The sequence below is a fragment of the Cannabis sativa genome, chromosome 4 (genome assembly GCF_029168945.1).
Source record: "Cannabis sativa cultivar Pink pepper isolate KNU-18-1 chromosome 4, ASM2916894v1, whole genome shotgun sequence".
NCBI lineage: Eukaryota > Viridiplantae > Streptophyta > Magnoliopsida > Rosales > Cannabaceae > Cannabis > Cannabis sativa.
In genome coordinates, this window is record NC_083604.1 from 44,455,673 (window position 1) to 44,476,685 (window position 21,013).

Sequence of the window (21,013 nt, forward strand, 5' to 3'; positions counted from 1 at the left end):
TTCACGAGACATCATTTAGTAAATGTAAAAGTTCAACGAGTATGATTTGGTAGATATCAAAATTTGGAAAACACGGTTTAGTTTAGTACATAAACAATCAATGAAATAGTAAAATTGAATAAAATTATACAAAAGTACTTAAATTTAACAATCTCAATAGTTCAAATGAATGTTTAACGGCCAGAAAAGTTCAAGAGGCATAGAGGCGAAAATCCTAATTTATTAAAACAAAAAGCATTTGGACAGTAAACGCAACTTCTATCATCTGAAATTGCTTTTTCCTTTATGTATTAATATATAATTTATATGAACATTTTCATCATATATTCAGTATCCATTCTTCAATCTGAATTTGAAGTAGAGGAAATGTAAAAAAACAAAATAATTAAAGAGAAATAGCTCATCACTATCACTAAAATATGGGGGGAGTGAAGGTTTATTTGGCTGTGATACTATCTCGGGCAATATATGCTGGCATGGTTTTACTTACCAAAGCAATCTTTAATGGTGGTATGAGCTGCTACATCTTCACTTTCTATCGACAACTAGTTGGAACTGTCGTCTTAGTTCCTCTTGCTTTGATTTTTAAACGGTGACCCCTCTATTTAATTAATTTATTACTTTCTTCTTTCTTCATAAGCTCTTGTCTTATGATAATTCAATTTTGTGATCATGGCATGTTATAAATGACAATATCTTTCTTTATAATTAATTGTATTTCAGAAGAAATGGAACACCACTTTCCGTTGTCACCTTCTGCAAGATTTTCATGCTTGCCTTGTTGGGGTATGTTTGTTAGTATATATTTATGACACATATATATGTTTTTTTTTATAAAAAAAACATAATACATATCTGTATGTTAAATAATCATGAAATTAAGTCAGTAGCTCTCCGCATAACAACCAAGATTTTTTTTTTGTAAATATTCCATCGCAGGGTGACAATTCCCATTAATGCTTCTAATGTTGCGATTGCCTACACAACAGCAACATTGGGTGCTGCAATATTGAACTGCATTCCTGTTGCAACATTCTGCTTGGCTCTTCTTTTACGGTACTTTTATCGATTTAATTATTAGTTTGCATTTGTTATACATCTTCATTTTGTATTTCACATCAAGATCGAGTATTTTTATAAAAAGAAACATTGTTTTTTTTGTAAGGTTGTATAAAAGATACATTGAATTATGAGTTGGTGGAGAGAGGAAAACTCTGCAATTGTTTTATTATCTTTTTATTGTTGTATATTCTGTTACAAAAGAAGGTTCGCCATATATATAGGCAAAGCAGAGTCGGTGGTAAGCTAGCCACCTAACCTAACAATAACAACAGAAAAACTAATCACGTGTTTAACAGCCCCCCTCAAGGTGGAGTGTACAAGTTTTGTACACCCATCTTGGAGATAATATTTAGAAACTGGGAGGGAAACAGAGCTTTTGTGAAAAGATCTGCGCGCAAGGTTGTGCTTGGAGGGGACATGTATCATCTTGAGTGTGTCTTGGTTGACTTTCTCCCAGACGATGTGGCAATATATCTCCACATGTTCGGTGCGCTCGTGGTAAACAGGGTTCTCAAAGATGTGAATGGCCGCATCATTTTCACAATATAGAAGTGCAGGATTGGTGGGAGTGATGCCAAAATTGAGTATGGCCATGATCCAGGTGACTTCACAAGTGGCATGCGCCATGGCGCGGTATTCAGCTTCTGCAGATGACCGAGAGATCGTTTGTTGTTTTTTTGATTTCCACCAGATGAGGGAGGAACCTAAAAACACACAGTAACCAGTGATGGAGTGCCTGGTATGTTGACAACTTCCCCAATCAGCATCAAAAAAAAGTTTCAATTATACTGCAGATGGGGATAAGTTTGTTTCAACATAAGCGGAGATGGTGTGGGTACTTGAGGATGGAAAGAACAAACCTTGTCTTGGGATACCTTTTAAGTATTGTAATATTTTGTGAGTGGCGTTCAAGTGTGGTAACCTTGGGCGGTTAGATATTGACTTAGACGATTGACAGCATAGGAGATATCAGGCCGAGATATTGTGAGATAAACAAGTTTGCCAATGAGACTTTGGTAGGAGGAAGGGTCACAGAGGAGATCTCCTTGGTCTTGGCTTAATTTGTGACATTCTACCGCACCTTGTTGGTTATATTTGACTTTATAAACATACTTGCACCCAATGGGTTTATGGCCTGGAGGAAGAGAAGTTACTATCCAAGTTTTAACTTTTTCTAAGGCTTGTGTTTCATTGTCCATGGCATCATTCCATACCTGGAATTTGGATGCTTCTTCATAGGATGTGGGTTCAATGATTATATAGGTAGCAAGGGCAACTGCTATAAACTCTGGAGGAAGAGTAGTATAGTCAAGATGATTCTCAATGGGATGTATAGTTGAAGCTGGAACAACAGCTACTTGACATTCATAATCATCAAGATATGATGGTTTGTGAGATAATCTTTCAGTTTGAGTAATGACTTGTGAGGATGAAGAAGTTTGTGTGGTTTGATTGGGAGTGGCATTGGGTGGAAATGTGTGATAATGATGGTGACGGTGTGGACCTGCAGAGGTGCTGTTTGAGGGGAGCACATTAAGATTAAAAAAATCAATACAATGGATGGAGGAGTTATTTTTGAATGGGAAGATATCTTCATAAAAAATAACATCTCGAGACTATTATATTTGATTGGTTTGAAGATCTAATAGAGTGTAGGCTTTCATCCTATCGAGATAGCCAATAAAAACTGAGGCCTGACTTCGTGGGGAGAATTTGTGTCGTTAAGACAAGAGAGTAGAAGCATAAGTAAGGCTCCCAAAGCTTCGTAGGTGATCATAAGTGGGGGTTTTGTTGCATAGCACCTCAAATGAAGTGAGCTCTTTGAAGAGGGCAGATGGGGTGTGGTTGATTAAGTATGTTGCAGTCCTAATGATATAGGACCAGTAGTGAATTGGTATATGGGAATGGAATAACAGTGCCCGAGCTACATTAAGAAGGTGTTGGTATTTCCGTTCAACAACGGAGTTTTGTTGGGGTCGTTCTACACAAGAGTGATATGGAAGAACAACCTTTGAAGCAAAGAAGGAACGACGATTACGTTCCTTGGCATTATCAGTTCGGACAACCTTGATTTTGGCAGAGAACTGGGTGCATATTAAAGTAAAAAAATCTATTATGATATGTTGGACATCCGATTTTGCTTTGAGAAGATATGTCCAAGTGAAGCGTGATTTATCATTGACAATAGTTAAGAAGTGTTTGTATCCTTCGACACTTATGGGAGTGAAAGGTGTTAGATAAATTAACATAAACCCAAGATCAATTTGTATATAATATAGAACACAATAATAATATATAATAATTAGGTATGCGTACCTGATTAATCCATAGCAATTATCTCAGTTTGATCCACAACAGTTACTCCACTTTGATAGTGCAATACTATCAACTAAGTCTTCTTCCCTAGATCTCTAAATCAGAAGCAGTTTATTTATCTGATTATCAAAAGGTATACAATTGTGATGAGACAATATGTATTTATAGAGTTAGGGAGGGGACTTAGCTACAAAACCCTAGTTGGGCTGGGCCTGCTCATCAAAGGCTTCAGTCAACTAGAAAAGCCCACACTTCTGCTTCACCTAGACTTTACACACAGATGCTAAGCCCATTAACAATTGATCACCAACAACATGGGCTAACACAGCAAAGAACTATCCAATCAACCCAAGTTTTAATAAAACCAATAAAAGTTAATGTAAGCCCAAATAAAAAGTCTAACATTCTCCCACTTGGGCTACATTAATTTTAATACATATATATTATATATCAAAATAATTTTGTTTGAAAACGACTCATGGGTTGAACAACAGGAAAACATTTGTGGCCACTTTAAAAGATGATAGTTCTCTGATAGCATCTCAACATACCGGTCCAATTTAACCTTTGATAATGAACTATGACAGTCATATTGCTTTTAACTCAACAAAAGACATTCATAATCACAAATACCAAAGTATTAAATTGTAATATCCAGTTTAAAATAGTATTTAATTTTTTTTTGTCTGGATATTAATTGTGCGAGGATAATTATCTCATTTATTTGTGTTGTTAGTGAGTTGATATTATTGCTTAGAGTAGTTGTACCAATTTTATAAAGAAAGTTAAAGTTGTATTAACTACGAAAGTAAAATATTATGATATTTTCATAAGTAGGTAATCATTTAATTAAAGCCCAATATGAAAGTTTATTAGGGTTTTATAAATTATTTAGTGGATTTTAATTAATGGTATAAGTGATATCAAATAACATTATTATAGAAATAATGTTAAAAATTCGTAGGTTTGGATAAATTCGCAGGTTAAAAAAACTGTTTTACTAAAACGATCATATCTGGAGTTCTAGAGCTCGGATTGAGGTGATTTCAGTGGTGTTGGAAAGATAATTCAGAGATCTATCAATTATGTAGAAATATATTTATCGTAATTTTAACTTTATTGGGGTCAAAATTAAGTTACAAAGTGACGACCTGTTAAGCTTAGAAATCCTATGTTTTGAAATTTAAATTTAAAACTTATATCTAACAAATAAGATTTTTATTTAATTATTCTATTTGGAGTTAAATTAGTATCAGATTATAGGGGTTATTTTATTATTTTCTTTTATAGGTTTAATTAGATTATAAAACCTAAATCTATCATATTCTTGATACGTAATATGCAGAGCCTCTTACCCTAAGAAAAATAAAACTCAATCTCTTTCTTTCAGCCTGAACACAATTCTTAGAGAAAACACTCATAAAATCCTATACCCTACAAGTTATTCATCTCGCTATCTATCAAAGATTTATAATATTCCTTCTTGTTTCGTTCTCTTCGCCAAACAACACTCATGATTTTCATCAACATAAGATTGAGATCATCATCACCATTCTAATAATTTGAGATTTTAAGATCTAGCACTGATTAAGAAGAGTCATCAAGAGGTAAGAAAGTTCTTCCACTTATTGTTGTGAACTTTTAGGTTAAACTATGAAATCTCGTTTTTATTTTTTTCTGAAAATTATTGTCTTAGTAAAATAGTCATATCTCTCTCAATATTGATCCGTTTCCAGTGATTTTTATATCGTTAGAAAGCTTATTCGATGATCTAAAATTTTTATGAAGAAACTATTCACCATTTCGGTGATATTCTATGTCGAAAATTATCATCTTTCTGATGTTGTTGTAAATCGTTTTTTTCATATTCCCAGAAAAAGTACTTTGACTTAAAATACCATAACTCTCTCAATTCTCATCCATTTTTAATCATCTATAAATTTTTTTCAAAGCTTATTCGATTTCCCATAAGTTTCATGAAGAAACATTTTGTTAATTCAGAGTTATACTATGTCGAAAAGTTATTTTCCTTCTGTATTATTTGCTTCGTTTCTTGAATCTTGTTCTTCCAAAACTGTTTTGGTAAAATTGCAATATCTCTTTCAATATAATTCCAATTTCAAAGATTTTAGTGTCATTAGAAAGGGAATTCGATTTTCTAAAACTTTTATGAAGAGAGTATTCTCTGATTTGGAATATTTCAGTATCAAAACTTTGTATTTTCGATGTCTCCTGTGATTCGTTACTCCATATTCCTTCTCAGAAATAGTTTCAGTAAAACTATCATAACTCCCTCAGTTTTAATCTATTTTTAATGATCTATATATCGTTGGAAAGATAATTGAATTTCCTATAATTTTTATGAAGGAAACTTTCTTTGAATTCGTGTAGTTATTGATCAAAAATAGTGTTCCTTCTGTTATACTGTAAGAGTGCGAATTTTAATGTTAGGGCCTTGACCCATGTGTTATTATAGGTAGTAGTGACGAGATAACAAGTCTTAAGCAGTGGAATTTGAGGTAAGGAAATTAGATAGTTTTGTATGTATTTATCTGCATAAATTTAAATTCTTTTTGTATTGAAATATGATTTATGACTTGTTATTATGAATATGTATATGGTACTGAGAATGTGTGGTATGGACACAATATGAGTTTGCAAATTGATACATAGATTATGGCTGTATGACTTGTATATGTTGTATGTTGTATGTTGTATGATGTATTTGTATGTTGTATGTTGTATGCTAACGTCTCAGGTAAAGTGGGGGACCATGGTGGGGTATGATACGGGATAAGGCCGTTGAATGTAGAGATACCCTACCCTGCATTTTACTGAGTCGTGTATGAGATTGTTATGGTGGGGTATGATACAGTGATATTACTGTTGAATATAGAGATACCCTATCCTATAACAATGGTAGGGCTGCATAAGCCCAGGTTATTATATGGTAGGGCTGCATAGGCCCAGGATATTGTAGGGCCAGGTTAGGCCCGGGTTATGTAAGTAATGGCTACGATATGCCAATGTTATGGTAATGACATTATTATTTTATAGTATTGGTATGATTATGTTATGAGTATAATATTAGAGTTATGATCTCTGTATATGTGTTTTGTGTGAACAATTAGTATGGACCTATATGATAAAGGTTTTCATGTGTACAGTTATTTGGCTATAGTTATAAAATAAGGTGTACGATATTGCTAAAACTTAATAAATACATTAATAATATGTGTGATATTATATGGTATTGTATGATAAGCATTTCCTTACTGGGCGTTTAGCTCACCCCCTTATTTTCCCCCTACAGGCAATAGACAGGAAACATTGAATGTAAGTTTGAAGAGTTGGGTCAGTTCTGGTATGTATACTGCGAGGGGCTATGGACGAGCAAACGGTCTAGAACGCCGGTGGAGCCTTGGTTTTGTTTTTTTTTTTCTTTATAGTAAAGTAATCTAAGCTCAGTGGGATGTTACAAATTTTTTTTTTTTTTTTGCACTCAACTACTTATTTTGTTTTAATATGAATGATCATTCACCTTTTTGCATATTTATTGTAAAACTCACTGTGTATTTTCAAACAACTTTGAATCTTTTTAATTAATGCATCAAAATCAGCACTTTGTAAAATAAGGCAAAATATTGGGGCGTTACAGTTGGTATCAGAGCCGATCGTTCCTTAGCCCGAAGCATACTCACAGTATACATACAGAAGACTGAAAAAGATCCCTCTCACTATAACGTAAGTGTTAGTTCTAATATGCTTAGTATTGCCATTAATAGTTTTATATGCGATACATAGATTTTTGTTAAAATATGTTTCCTAGAATTAGTGCCTCATCTGTAGTGGGTGCTTAGAGAAATTAAGAGTATATTACCTGTTATGATTGATTACATTTTTTTTTACGAAGAATATGAATAGGTTTTATTTTTCTTTATTGTCTTGAATTGAAACTAGGAAGGACGATGTTCCTTTCTTGAAAATTTAGAATAAATTATATTAGGAATTCATAAGACTTTGTTTGATAAATAGAATATTACTAGTTAAGCTTGACAACATTACGTTTAGATATGTTCATGGAATCTTTTCTCCCTATAATTGAACTCTTTTGTTTCTATTAAATCAACATTTCTTATAAGAGCTCACACATGCAACTAGAAGATCAGTTAGAATCAATGTGAAAGGAACGACTAGTAGAGGTGGGGGCTAAGGATGTGGTCCGCTGACCCACAAATGGTTGATGTTCCAGAGAACCCAATAGTAGTTAAGGCTAATGATCTAATAGAGGCATTGGAAGGAATGTGAGCATGACTAAGACGATTTGTTGAAGAGTTTTCACAGGCTCAGCACAATAGATCACCAACACTAGTAGTGGAACTTGAAGCACATATGAAATGTACCAGTAGCCAACTAAGTACCGATGCATAGAATTGCACCTGTCTACAAATGTTAAAGATGAAGTCTCCACACCTAGCTATGAATGGAAGCCCAACATATAGGAAGTAGGGATGACTTAGAATAGTAGACGTTATACCAAACTGGGACAGTATATTTTACGAAACCCACTTATTAAGAAGGATGAAAGAATAGATCTTTAAGGAGCAAGTACTATCTTGTTGGATATTCCATAAGTTACACACTTCTAAGTTAGATGGTAAGAAGTATGAATAGTGTAGGCAAAGACTTTAGAGAGAAGTCTGTTATAGAAATGAGTCAGGAGAGGACGATGCCATCATATAGAAAGGAGTGTAGTGTGCTGAATAGAATCCAAAAATAAGAAGTTAGAAAGAGACATGATAAAATTGCTTGAGGTAATAGCTTATGAAGGTATCTTAAACACTAAGAGATAAACAGAGCATTAACAAATAAAAGATTACCGAAGGAAAGTTGTAAACTTTAAACTCAAGGTCATCTACTTGGTAGAGGAGACAATAGAGTAAAATGTGCATGGTTTCGACAGTGACATTTTCAAAGGAGAAAGACTACGAAGGTCTAGGCACGACTAACAATTTGGGTACAACATGAAGGAGAGACAACAAGAGGACAACTACTTGGAACAGGTCACAATTGCACAACTAATACATTGTGAATACAAATTTATGGTGGGTGGTACAACAAACAGCTATAGAGAGGAGATCACAAATTCAAAAGAGGAAGAAGAGAAATTAACTTTCACGAGTGACATACTTAGATTCTACATACCCATCGACACAACAATAGAAGGGTAGTGCATAGCTTGAGGAGAAAATATTTGGAAAGACTCCCTAATATTAGAGACATGGGAAAAGTGAGACACATATAAGGCCAAAGTGACGTATCTTAAAGAATTTCATGGCATGACAAGGGCCATACGAGTTTTTGAGAAGTGTTGGGATTAAAAAATGCTCATGAAACGTAAATAGATTCAAGGCACATCGTAAGCAAACAAAACTACAATCCACTCACAATTTGCTTTATGGACAATAGTATAAGTATGTTGGAGTGTCATCATAAGAGTCAACTAAGAAGAAAACTCACAAAGAGTGCAACTTTGATTAAAAGTGATGGTATTCCTACGCCTTACATCGCTCGAGAAGAGAATGACAATGGATCTGACAAAAGTTAAAATTATTGAGAGGAATGAATTTTTATAAATATAGATATTTTTCCCGGCCTAGAGGGCTAGTAATGGAGAATCCTAAAAGAACACATCTAAGCTGGAATGAGACAATAGCCATTATCTGGAAAATAACTAAAGTTCATCTAATTGAAAGTGAGGAACTTATAAGGAAAGTGATGGATATATTGATAACATGATTGCATTCAAATATGGACTAAAATGCTTAAGTGAATTATAAATTTATTTTTAAAGGTAGTTTAGAAAATAAGAGTCAAGGATCCCTCACTAAGGAATTATAAATACTGAGTCTCTAGTAGTAAATCAAATACAAGTGGGGGTATAGGAGGTATAATAGTGATGGACAGAGTAAGGTCTGTTCGACATGGTTTGCCAATTATATATATAGTATCCTTACCCTGATAACTTGGCTGATCAATACATTATGAGATTGGTATGGTTGACTTATTGTTAAAAGTCAACAGATAATAAATAGTTAGGCTACGATAAGCCATGGTAGGGTTGAACTTATTTTAAAGGGGTTATTAGTGTGCTTTCTATGTTTTAATACATATATAGTATAGTCTTAAGTAAATAATCAGTATTGGAATGTATGTTTAAGAGATTTAAAAGTTTTAGAAGTACAATTAAGAAGTTGAGATATTTTTTTGGTGAATTAAAGAAGGCTACAATATACAGGGTATGAATATGGCTAGAATAATCAATGCTATGATAAGTATGAAATTATGTGATACCTCAGATGGCTAGTATATTAGAAGAAGCAATCATTGAACATAACTATCAGAATCAATCGGCATTACAGATTCAAACTTCACCACTATAGCAAGATAATACCAAAGTAGATAAAAGTTAGTATAGAAAACTAGCTAATCTCATAATCAAGTCAACTTGATTGAAGGGGGTAATGGAGGACCAAGCACCATAGGAGAGATTAGCAAAGAAAATACAATAAAGTGATACAAGAAAGAGACTACAAAAGGAACCGACAGCGGTTACCTAAGAAAATGGGAAGGCGTGACAAGTGCAATGAATACATGGATAAAGGATATCAAGAAGTGAATGTTAGGCAAAAAAAAAAAAAAGTGGTCGAAATGGATCATTAAATATTTATATATAGAAGACCTTTTAAAGAGTTTAAATATTTATTTCCAAGTGCCATGGAACAAGTGTCTATCGATGAGTGAGTAACATCTATTAAATTGAAATAATGACATTGTAGCCTTACAGTAGAAAATCAAGTAGAGAAGTAAGATTTTTATAGGTAATAACATTCAACTAAAGAATGGGAATGATTAAAGACAAGTTTGCATAAGGTCTTCTACCCTACTCTTTGTGTTTGTTATTTTGTATTGTATAATGTGTTCTCAAGTGACATGTAAGGATGTTCATTTAGAGAATAAATAGTGATACTCTAAATGGCATGTAAGGATGCTCATAGAAGAATAAATAGTTTCACTCTTAATGGCATGTAAGGATGGTCATAAGAGAAAGAAAAACTTTTCTAAAATTACGAGCATGTGATTGTAAAACTTATGTATTTAAAGCATGTATATGTAAGTTATTATGATGGAGTACGTTTTGATATTTAAGTAATGTATAGAGAAATAATAATGCTTAATTAATAAGTTATTTGTATTATATGTGTTATGGATTGATCGACAAGATATAGGTTAAATGCATATTTGTTGGCTCCATATAGTAGATAAGGAGATAATGCGGTAAGTGGTGAAAGACATGAAGACTCAACACCTTGAGTGTTGGTAAGTTAAATTTCGAGGACGAAATTTCTTTTAAGGAGGGTAGAATGTAATATCCAGTTTAAAATAGTATTTAATTTTTTTTTGTTTGGATATTAATTGTGCGAGGATAATTATCTCATTTATTTGTGTTGTTAGTGAGTTGATATTATTGCTTAGAGTAGTTGTACCAATTTTATAAAGAAAGTTAAAGTTGTATTAACTACGAAAGTAAAATATTATGATATTTTCATAAGTAGGTAATCATTTAATTAAAGCCCAATATGAAAGTTTATTAGGGTTTTATAAATTATTTAGTGGATTTTAATTAATGGTATAAGTGATATCAAATAACATTATTATAGAAATAATGTTAAAAATTCGTAGGTTTGGATAAATTCGCAGGTTAAAAAAACTGTTTTACTAAAACGATCATATCTGGAGTTCTAGAGCTCGGATTGAGGTGATTTCAGTGGTGTTGGAAAGATAATTAAGAGATCTATCAATTATGTAGAAATAGATTTATCGTAATTTTAAATTTATTGGGGTCAAAATTAAGTTACAAAGTGACGACCTGTTAAGCTTAGAAATCCTATGTTTTGAAATTTAAATTTAAAACTTATATCTAACAAATAAGATTTTTATTTAATTATTCTATTTGGAGTTAAATTAGTATCAGATTATAGGGGTTATTTTATTATTTTCTTTTATAGGTTTAATTAGATTATAAAACCTAAATCTATCATATTCTTGATACGTAATATGCAGAGCCTCTAACCCTAAGAAAAATAAAACTCAATCTCTTTCTTTCAGCCTGAACACAATTCTTAGAGAAGACACTCATAAAATCCTATACCCTACAAGTTATTCATCTCGCTATCTATCAAAGATTTATAATTTTCCTTCTTGTTTCGTTCTCTTCGCCAAACAACACTCATGATTTTCATCAACATAAGATTGAGATCATCATCACCATTCTAATAATTTGAGATTTTAAGATCTAGCACTGATTAAGAAGAGTCATCAAGAGGTAAGAAAGTTCTTCCACTTATTGTTGTGAACTTTTAGGTCAAACTATGAAATCTCGTTTTTATTTTTTTCTGAAAATTATTGTCTTCGTAAAACAGTCATATCTCTCTCAATATTGATCGGTTTCCAGTGATTTTTATATCGTTAGAAAGCTCATTCGATGATCTAAAATTTTTATGAAGAAATTATTCACCATTTCGGTGATATTCTATGTCGAAAATTATCATCTTTCTGATGTTGTTGTAAATCGTTTTTTTCATATTCCCAGAAAAAGTACTTTGACTTAAAATACCATAACTCTCTCAATTCTCATCCATTTTTAATCATCTATAAATTTTTTCAAAGCTTATTCGATTTCCCATAAGTTTCATGAAGAAACATTTTGTTAATTCAGAGTTATACTATGTCGAAAAGTTATTTTCCTTCTGTATTATTTGCTTCGTTTCTTGAATCTTGTTCTTCCAAAACTGTTTTGGTAAAATTGCAATATCTCTTTCAATATAATTCCAATTTCAAAGATTTTAGTGTCATTAGAAAGGGAATTCGATTTTCTAAAACTTTTATGAAGAGAGTATTCTCTGATTTGGAATATTTCAGTATCAAAACTTTGTATTTTCGATGTCTCCTGTGATTCGTTACTCCATATTCCTTCTCAGAAATAGTTTTAGTAAAACTATCATAACTCCCTCAGTTTTAATCTATTTTTAATGATCTATATATCGTTGGAAAGATAATTGAATTTCCTATAATTTTTATGAAGGAAACTTTCTTTGAATTCGTGTAGTTATTGATCAAAAATAGTGTTCTTTCTGCTGTACTGTAAGAGTGCAAATTTTAATGTTAGGGCCTTGACCCATGTGTTATTATAGGTAGTAGTGACGAGATAACAAGTCTTAAGCAGTGGAATTTGAGGTAAGGAAATTAGATAGTTTTGTATGTATTTATCTGCATAAATTTAAATTCTTTTTGTATTGAAATATGATTTATGACTTGTTATTATGAATATGTATATGGTACTGAGAATGTGTGGTATGGACACAATATGAGTTTGCGAATTGATACATAGATTATGGCTGTATGACTTGTATATGTTGTATGTTGTATGTTGTATGATGTATTTGTATGTTGTATGTTGTATGCTAACGTCTCAGGTAAAGTGGGGGACCATGGTGGGGTATGATACGGGATAAGGCCATTGAATGTAGAGATACCCTACCTTGCATTTTACTGAGTCGTGTATGAGATTGTTATGGTGGGGTATGATACAGTGATATTACTGTTGAATATAGAGATACCTTATCCTATAACAATGGTAGGGCTGTATAAGCCCAGGTTATTATATGGTAGGGCTGCATAGGCCCAGGATATTGTAGGGCCAGGTTAGGCCCGGGTTATGTAAGTAATGGCTACGATATGCCAATGTTATGGTAATGACATTATTATTTTATAGTATTGGTATGATTATGTTATGAGTATAATATTAGAGTTATGATCTCTGTATATGTGTTTTGTGTGAACAATTAGTATGGACCTATATGATAAAGGTTTTCATGTGTACAGTTATTTGGCTATAGTTATAAAATAAGGTGTACGATATTGCTAAAACTTAATAAATACATTAATAATATGTGTGATATTATATGGTATTGTATGATAAGCATTTCCTTACTGGGCGTTTAGCTCACCCCCTTATTTTCCCCCTACAGGCAATAGACAGGAAACATTGAATGTAAGTTTGAAGAGTTGGGTCAGTTCTGGTATGTATACTGCGAGGGGCTATGGACGAGCAAACGGTCTAGAACGCCGGTGGAGCCTTGGTTTTGTTTTTTTTTTCTTTATAGTAAAGTAATTTGAGCTCAGTGGGATGTTACAAATTTTTTTTTTTTTTGCACTCAACTACTTATTTTGTTTTAATATGAATGATCATTCACCTTTTTGCATATTTATTGTAAAACCCACTGTGTATTTTCAAACAACTTTGAATCTTTTTAATTAATGCATCAAAATCAGCACTTTGTAAAATAAGGCAAAATATTGGGGCGTTACATAAATCGACATGGTCAATAAGTCTAGTAGTATGGTAAGGAATTATGTTCAACATGTGATCAATTTAAAATAACATAATATCCTTATCAGTCCTCAATTTCACTGATACCGTGATGCTTAATAAATAAGCCAGTGAAATTAAACATACACAACTTAATAAATAAGTTAGTGTCACTAAATTTGCTTAAGAATTAAGCCAACAAAATATCATTGTCATTAAGCAAATATACTTAAAATACAATGATCACAACAAGATATGAACTACATGCTTTCAATTCAATTATTCTCGAGAATATAACAAATCCTAACTGAAAGCATAAACATCCAATAATAAAAATTATTGGCCCACAAAGTAGTTCATAACATCAACAAGTAAATTACATATAAATATAATCTCAAAAGATAAAATAAGAAACTTCTACTAACCCAAAGGAACAAAAGATTATAAAATGCTCATATGAATAACATGTAATCAAACAATATGGCACTTAATCCTTTGGTTAGAGGATCTGCTAACATCAACTTGGTCTTTCAATATTCTATCACAATGTCTCCTTTCTTGACCAAGTCTCTAATAGTGAGATACTTTATTTCCATATGTTTAGAAGCACTACTAATCTCATTATTCTTTGAAAAGAAAACAACAATATTATTATCACAATAGATTAGTATAGGGGAGGAAATAGAATCAACTAGTCGTATCTCTAAAATCAAATTCTTTAACCATAAAGCTTGCAAAGATGCCTCATAACATACGACAAACTCAACATATATAGTAGATGATGTGATTAAAGTCTATTTAACACTTTTTCAAAAAATAGCAGCACCAACAAATGTGAAAATATAGCCAGAAGTTGACTTTAAATCATCTACACAACCACCAAATCTGAATGTGAATAACTAACAACTTGAAAATTGTCAACATGCTTATACACAAGCATAAAACTCTTTGTTCTTTGCAAATCTCTCAAAACTTTCGTCGCAACCCAACGATCATGGTCAGGATCAAATAAATATCTCCCAAGAACATCGACCATGAAAGCAATGTCAGGTCTAGTGCAAACCTAAGCATACATCAAACTCCCTACTACATTTGCATATGGGATATTCTTCATTGCTTCTCTTTTTAAGTCGTTCTTGGGACAATGTTGCTTAGTAAATTTGTCCCTTTCAGAATAAGAACGAATCAGCTTTACACAAATCCATGTTGAACCTTTTAAGCACACGATTATTGTAAGCTTCTTGAGGTAAGCCAAGAAATTTTCAATTCTTATCATGATAAATCTCAATCTCCAAAACTAAAGATGTCTCTCCAAGATCTTTCATATCAAAATTGGTAGACAGAAAACTTTTGGTCTCATTTAGTAATGACAAATCAATGGCAAGTAAAATATCATCTACATAAAGAACAAGAAAAAATATGATGACTCCCACCGATCTTCATATAAATACACTAGTCAAACTTGTTCTCGATGAAACCTAACAAAGGTCGTCAACCTTATCAAACTTCAAGTACCACTGGTGAGATGCCTGTTTGAGACCATAAATGGATCATCTCAATTTGCAAACAAAATTGTCATTTCCATTTTCCTCGAAGCCTTCAGGTTGAGACATAAAAAAAAATTGCTCACTCAATTCTCCATTCAGATCGAACAACAGTTTTAACAATCATTTGATGTAACTCTGAATCAAAATACGCAACTAATGCCATAATAATTCTGAATGAATTTTTTAATGGAAACAGGTGAGAAAGTTTCAGTGTAATCAATACCTTCTCTTTGAGTAAAGCCTTTAGCCACTAAACGCTCTTTAAACCTTTCAATCTATCCCTTTTTTATCCCTTTTAGTTTTTAAAATCCACTTACAACCTATTGGTTTGAAACCATCAGGTAATAGAACTAACTTCCACATATACATTATGTTTGTCCATGAACTTAATCTCATCATCCATAGCTTCTATCCATTTTGAAGAATGTGGACAATTGGGTGCTTCACTATAAGTAAGAGGTTCCACAAAATGACCAAGATCACATTCACCTTCTCCAAGGTAAATAAATTTATCATCACACCTTATTGACATCTTTTGTCTTTGAGATCTCCATATAGGAGGTACTTCTGGAATAACCTCTATTTATTGACCATTATTTTGAATGACATATTCCACAATTAGATTTCTCTGATAAAAAGACCCTCATCAACAACAAAACCTTCTTCAATAATAGGTTCCTCATCAATAGTAGGACCCTCGTCATCTTAGATAGTAGGAGCAATATATTCATCAGCAATGGGAGCGTTATCAACTAGAGTAAGAATAAGACTGCTATTATTATCATCTCTTGAAAAAGACATAGGAATAAAAATTCCTTTAGATGACTCCCCCATTTCAAGAGATGGTGAATGAATATTTTCAGCAACATTAAAATTTAGCAGTCTGAGATTCAACAATTCGCATACCACGAGTAGGACAGTAAAAGCGATAGCCTTTTGAGTGCATTGGATAACCAATGAAATAACAACGATTTGTTCTCGAATCTAACTTTTTCAAATTTGGATCATAAATTTTTACTTTAGCTGGACAATCCCATACACGAAGATGATTCCATCAGGCTTCCGCCTACCCACAACTTAAAAGGATTTTGGGAACAGATTTACTGGGAACACGATTTAAAATATAAGTTGCAGTCATGAGTGCTTCACCTCATAAAAACTCTGGAAGATTTGATCTACTCATCATGCTTCTGACCATATCCATGAGAGTACGATTTCTCCTTTCAACAACGCCATTTTGCTCAGTGAACCTAACATATTGTATTGAGAAACTACACAATTTTCTGGAAAATATTCAGCAAAAGGCCTCATGTGTTGTTTAGATTCTTTATAACAACCAGAATATTCTCCTCCGCGATGAAAATGAACAAATTTTATGACTCTGCCCAATTATTTCTCAAGAACATTTCGAAAGATTTTGACTTTATCAAAAGCGTTGGATTGTCTTTGATCAGGTAGGTGAGACCATAAGAAGAAAGAAGAAAAAAATATCGATAAAAGTTATAAAATACTTGTTTCTACACAACGTGGTGGAATAAGGTCCACTGATGTCATCAGGATAATCTCTTATAAAGAGTGACTATAGTTAGCAAATACCGCTTTCTTATTTTAGTCAATTTTTCACAAGTACAATCAGCACAAGTATTCCAACCAGAAACATCAACAGGAGGAAGAATTTTAGCTAGAAGGAATCGATCAATTCTTTCTTTAGAAATATGACCCGATCTATCGTGCTAAATAATAAGGATGTTATCTTAATACAAGATTTCTTATCCACAATATTCACAATATTGAAAAAGGAAGCTAAGGAAGTCAATGATAATTTGAAAAGAATATCAGAGTAAAAACAGTTTCCAATTATTCGGAGTCAAACATAAGTCAACACTATAATTGGCAAAACGAAAAGAAAATCATTGTTTAACTAAAAGCGGAAGCGAAACTGAATTACTTTAAAAGTATGAATCAAGAAAGTAATATTCAAAACAATCTAAACACTCAACGATAATTTAAGAATTAATGTGCCAACATAAATAACGTCAACTCCAATATAAGTGCCCACTTTAAGCTTTGACTCCCTCTCACTTGGCTTTCTGAGATCCCTTAGCCCCTGGTTGTGGTTGCTTCTTTTCATATTTTCTTTATCCTTTGTTGGGCTTGAGTTGAGAAACATAGTGTGAAGATGTATGAAAAGCTCGATGAATGATGTAAGAGTCAGGAAGAGAAATATTATGATCTTTCAACTTGTACTGAACTTTAATGATTTCAAAATGAAACCTCTCACTCCTTTGATTTATCATACTGAATGGTTGTCATAGCATCCATAAGATGTCCAACTGCAGCGATTTTACTAGTGTTAAATATTTTTTTTTTTGAAATATTCATTAGCATTTGTGGTGTTTGGCAAACCACCAAAAGATGTTCAGGAATTAAATGTTTCACAACAATGAGACTAAGATGATTTGAATTTTTCCAATGTGCATGAAGAATTTTTGGGCAACAATTCTGATATTAGAATAAGATCAGCAGATTTTTCTTCTCGAAGGCATAAGTCCAAATCTATTATGCCTAAAGTAATTTTCACATCTCGTTTCCATGTCTTAAAGTTGGAAGCATTCAGAATTCAGATGAAAACATTATTGTTGTTCGTAGAAAGGAGACCGAAAAATCTAAAAAAATAAAACTTGAATAAGCAATATGAGCGATGCATTAGAAAATATTATAGAGTCAACTGGTCATTATAAACTACCCTTTGGGGTGAGAATATAACACACACATGATCTACCTTCATGAAGTTAACAACAAAGAAAAAATACATATCATTTAAGAATTTTATTATCTTTGGGCAAATAAATTTCTTAAAAATATGTATTAATTCAAGCAAAAAATAATAATAAATTTATATATTTAAATTATTACCTCTAGGCAAATAATTAAAATATATACATTTAATATTAACTCACTTCATGGAATGTGAACTAATATATGTAAATACTACCTTTGGGCAAGTAATTACACATATAGTCAACCAAAAGATATAATATTTTCTTCAACATGTGAAATTTGGTGATAAAACAACCATTGAAAATTAATAATTTTCAACCAAATTTCCAAAAGAGATATATTAATTTCTTTTATTATATTGATAATAAAAAAATAAAGTGTCCACCATAACACATTATTTTTGTATCAAACAATCAAGTTTTATAACTTTAGAACAACAAATAATGGAAAGATGTGAAAGAAAGAATATTGGTGGAGATTACATAGTCAAGATTTAATCAAATAAGAGAGTGACTATATCTTATGGAACGAGAAGAAACCCAAAAATTTTTCTATGATTTACGGATTTTGAAAAATCATCAAAAATTATTTTTAATAATTTTTTAACTGCATAATTATCATTAAAATAATAAAAATTATTAAACGGCGTCAAAAAATTAATTAAAAATCACCAAAAAATCAGAAATCAAATTCTAATAATGCTGGAAAAAAAAATCGTCGAAAACGGAGTCACGAAACTACCTCACTCTCTCTCACTCTCAGGCAGCCGCGAGTGGGCTTCGTCCCAGCAGGTTGTCTTCAACCTCCAGCAACCTCCATGGCTGAAAAAATGGGTTTTGTGCGACTGTCGTAATCTCAGCTAGAGCGGGCTCAGACGAAATTCCGGCCAAAAAAGTGACGAAACGGACGGGAAAAAGAGGGATTTTGATTGGTTTATAATTTCTAATAGATCTATGGTATTAATTTCATGCAACAACACATAAACTTAGGTAGATCTAAATTAAAACTAATCCAAAAACTAAAGAAGCAAAGTAACCCAAAAATTTGATCCACTTCGGAAATTAAACTTTTAGAAACATTTTAAATCAATGATTGATGAGATATGCACAATTAATTTCAGATTATAATCAATAGAATTGAAAAACACAAAATTAATTTCATAAAGAAAATATATAAACCCTAAAAGTTTATCTTAAAATTATCCTAAATCACTCAATAATTTTATGCAAATAATATATCAAAAAAAGAGAATTTAATGAGGAATAAAACCCCTAAACTTTTAAGATTGAAAAACAAAAAATTCAACATAAAATAATAACGAAATTAATATGTAATTGAAGAAAATTAACATATACATATTAATGGTTATACAAATTATAAGTTCTAAATCATATACAATTGGCAATCTGATACCACATGTTAGATAAATTAACATAAACCCAAGATCAATTTGTATATAACATAGAACACAATAATAATATATAATAATTAGGTATGCGTACCTGATTAATCCATAGCAATTATCTCGCTTGATCCACAAGAAGCTATCTCCACTTCGATGAATACTATCAACTAAGTCTTCCTCCTTAGATCTCTAAATCGAAGCTTTATTTATCTCGATTATCAAAAGGTATACAATCGTGATGAGACAATACGTATTTCTAGATTTCAGGAGGGGACTTACCTACAAAACCCTAATGGGCCTCGCCGCTCATCAAAGGCTTCGGTCAACTAGAAAAGCCCACACTTCTGCTTCACTTAGACTTTACACACAGATGCTAAGCCCATTAACAATTGATCAGCAACAACATGGGCTAACACAGCAAAGAACTATCCAATCAACCCAAGTTTTAATAAAACCAATAAAAGTTAATGTAAGCCCAAATAAAAAGTCTAACAAAAGGTCCCCAAATATCAAGGTGAATCAAGTCAAATATAGCAGTAGCAAAATTATGATTAGAAATAAATGGTAATCGTTTTTGCTTGGCCAAATCACAAGTAGAGCAATCGTTTTTGGGTTGTTGATTTTATTATAGCTGTACAAATCAATGTGTTGAAAATGACCATCCATAAATCTTGAATTGTAACTTGAACAACAAAACATGAAGGTTATTATTTGAGGAAAACATCAAAGAATTTATAAATTTTACAGGATGGAGAATGTAACAATAATGAAAACAGCAGGGATAGTGAAGATTGCAGGGCTAGTGGCTTGCGTGGGTGGTGTTATGACTCTTACTCTTTACAAAGGCCCTCACTTGAATCCATTGCTCCACCATCACCCCATAGAGTATCATCATCCGCAACACGAACACAAACCTCATTCCTCTTCTAACAAAAGATGGTTAATTGGTTGTTCGCTCTTTCTACTTGGAACCTTTGCATGGTCTTTTTTCCTTGTTCTTCAGGTAGTAGTAATTACAGTTTGTCAAAGAAAATACAATGTTTCTTTCTTTTGTTTATACATATATACTAACTTGTGTTCTCTAAATTTCGACCTTTGTTCCCTTATCATCGTTTCACTCTCACTTTTTTCATTGATAAAATAAATGATGGATGAAATTTTGTGAACTAAGTACTAAGAGTCTGAGTGAAAACACATGTAAAAGCCTCTGTAATAAGGAGATTTTGTTTCAATTAAAAATACGTCAAGGTAACCTTTTATATGATGTGTTACTTTTTTTTTTAATTTATAATAGGCTCAAATCTTGAAAAGCTATCCAGATGGGCTAAGGTTGACAAGCCTACTGTGCCTTTTAAGTACTGGTCAGTGTTTTGTATTTGCTATTGCTTTGGAGAGGAATCCTAGTGAGTGGAAGCTTGGTTGGAACATTGAATTACTCACAATAATTTACTCAGTAAGTAAACAAGTGAC

The 21,013-nt window shown here is 32.2% G+C and overlaps 1 protein-coding gene across 1 annotated transcript; it reads left to right on the forward strand.

The window, feature by feature from the left end:
• The first annotated feature begins 357 nt into the window (after positions 1–357).
• LOC115712301 (WAT1-related protein At5g64700-like) lies at positions 358–20,687 on the forward strand. The gene is made up of 4 exons (XM_061114130.1): positions 358–592; positions 724–786; positions 940–1,056; positions 20,291–20,687. The coding sequence occupies exons 1-4, from the start codon at positions 420–422 to the stop codon at positions 20,685–20,687; spliced, it is 750 nt and encodes a 249-aa protein (XP_060970113.1). The 5' UTR covers positions 358–419.
• Positions 20,688–21,013: the final 326 nt, after the last annotated feature.

Bases quoted from the DNA above. Each gene is read 5' to 3' on its own strand.
- LOC115712301 (XM_061114130.1), top strand. From the start codon at position 420: ATGGGGGGAGTGAAGGTTTATTTGGCTGTGATACTATCTCGGGCAATA. The intron at 593-723 runs GTGACCCCTCTA...ATTGTATTTCAG, and splicing joins CTTGCTTTGATTTTTAAACG to AAGAAATGGAACACCACTTT. The intron at 787-939 runs GTATGTTTGTTA...ATTCCATCGCAG, and splicing joins TTCATGCTTGCCTTGTTGGG to GGTGACAATTCCCATTAATG.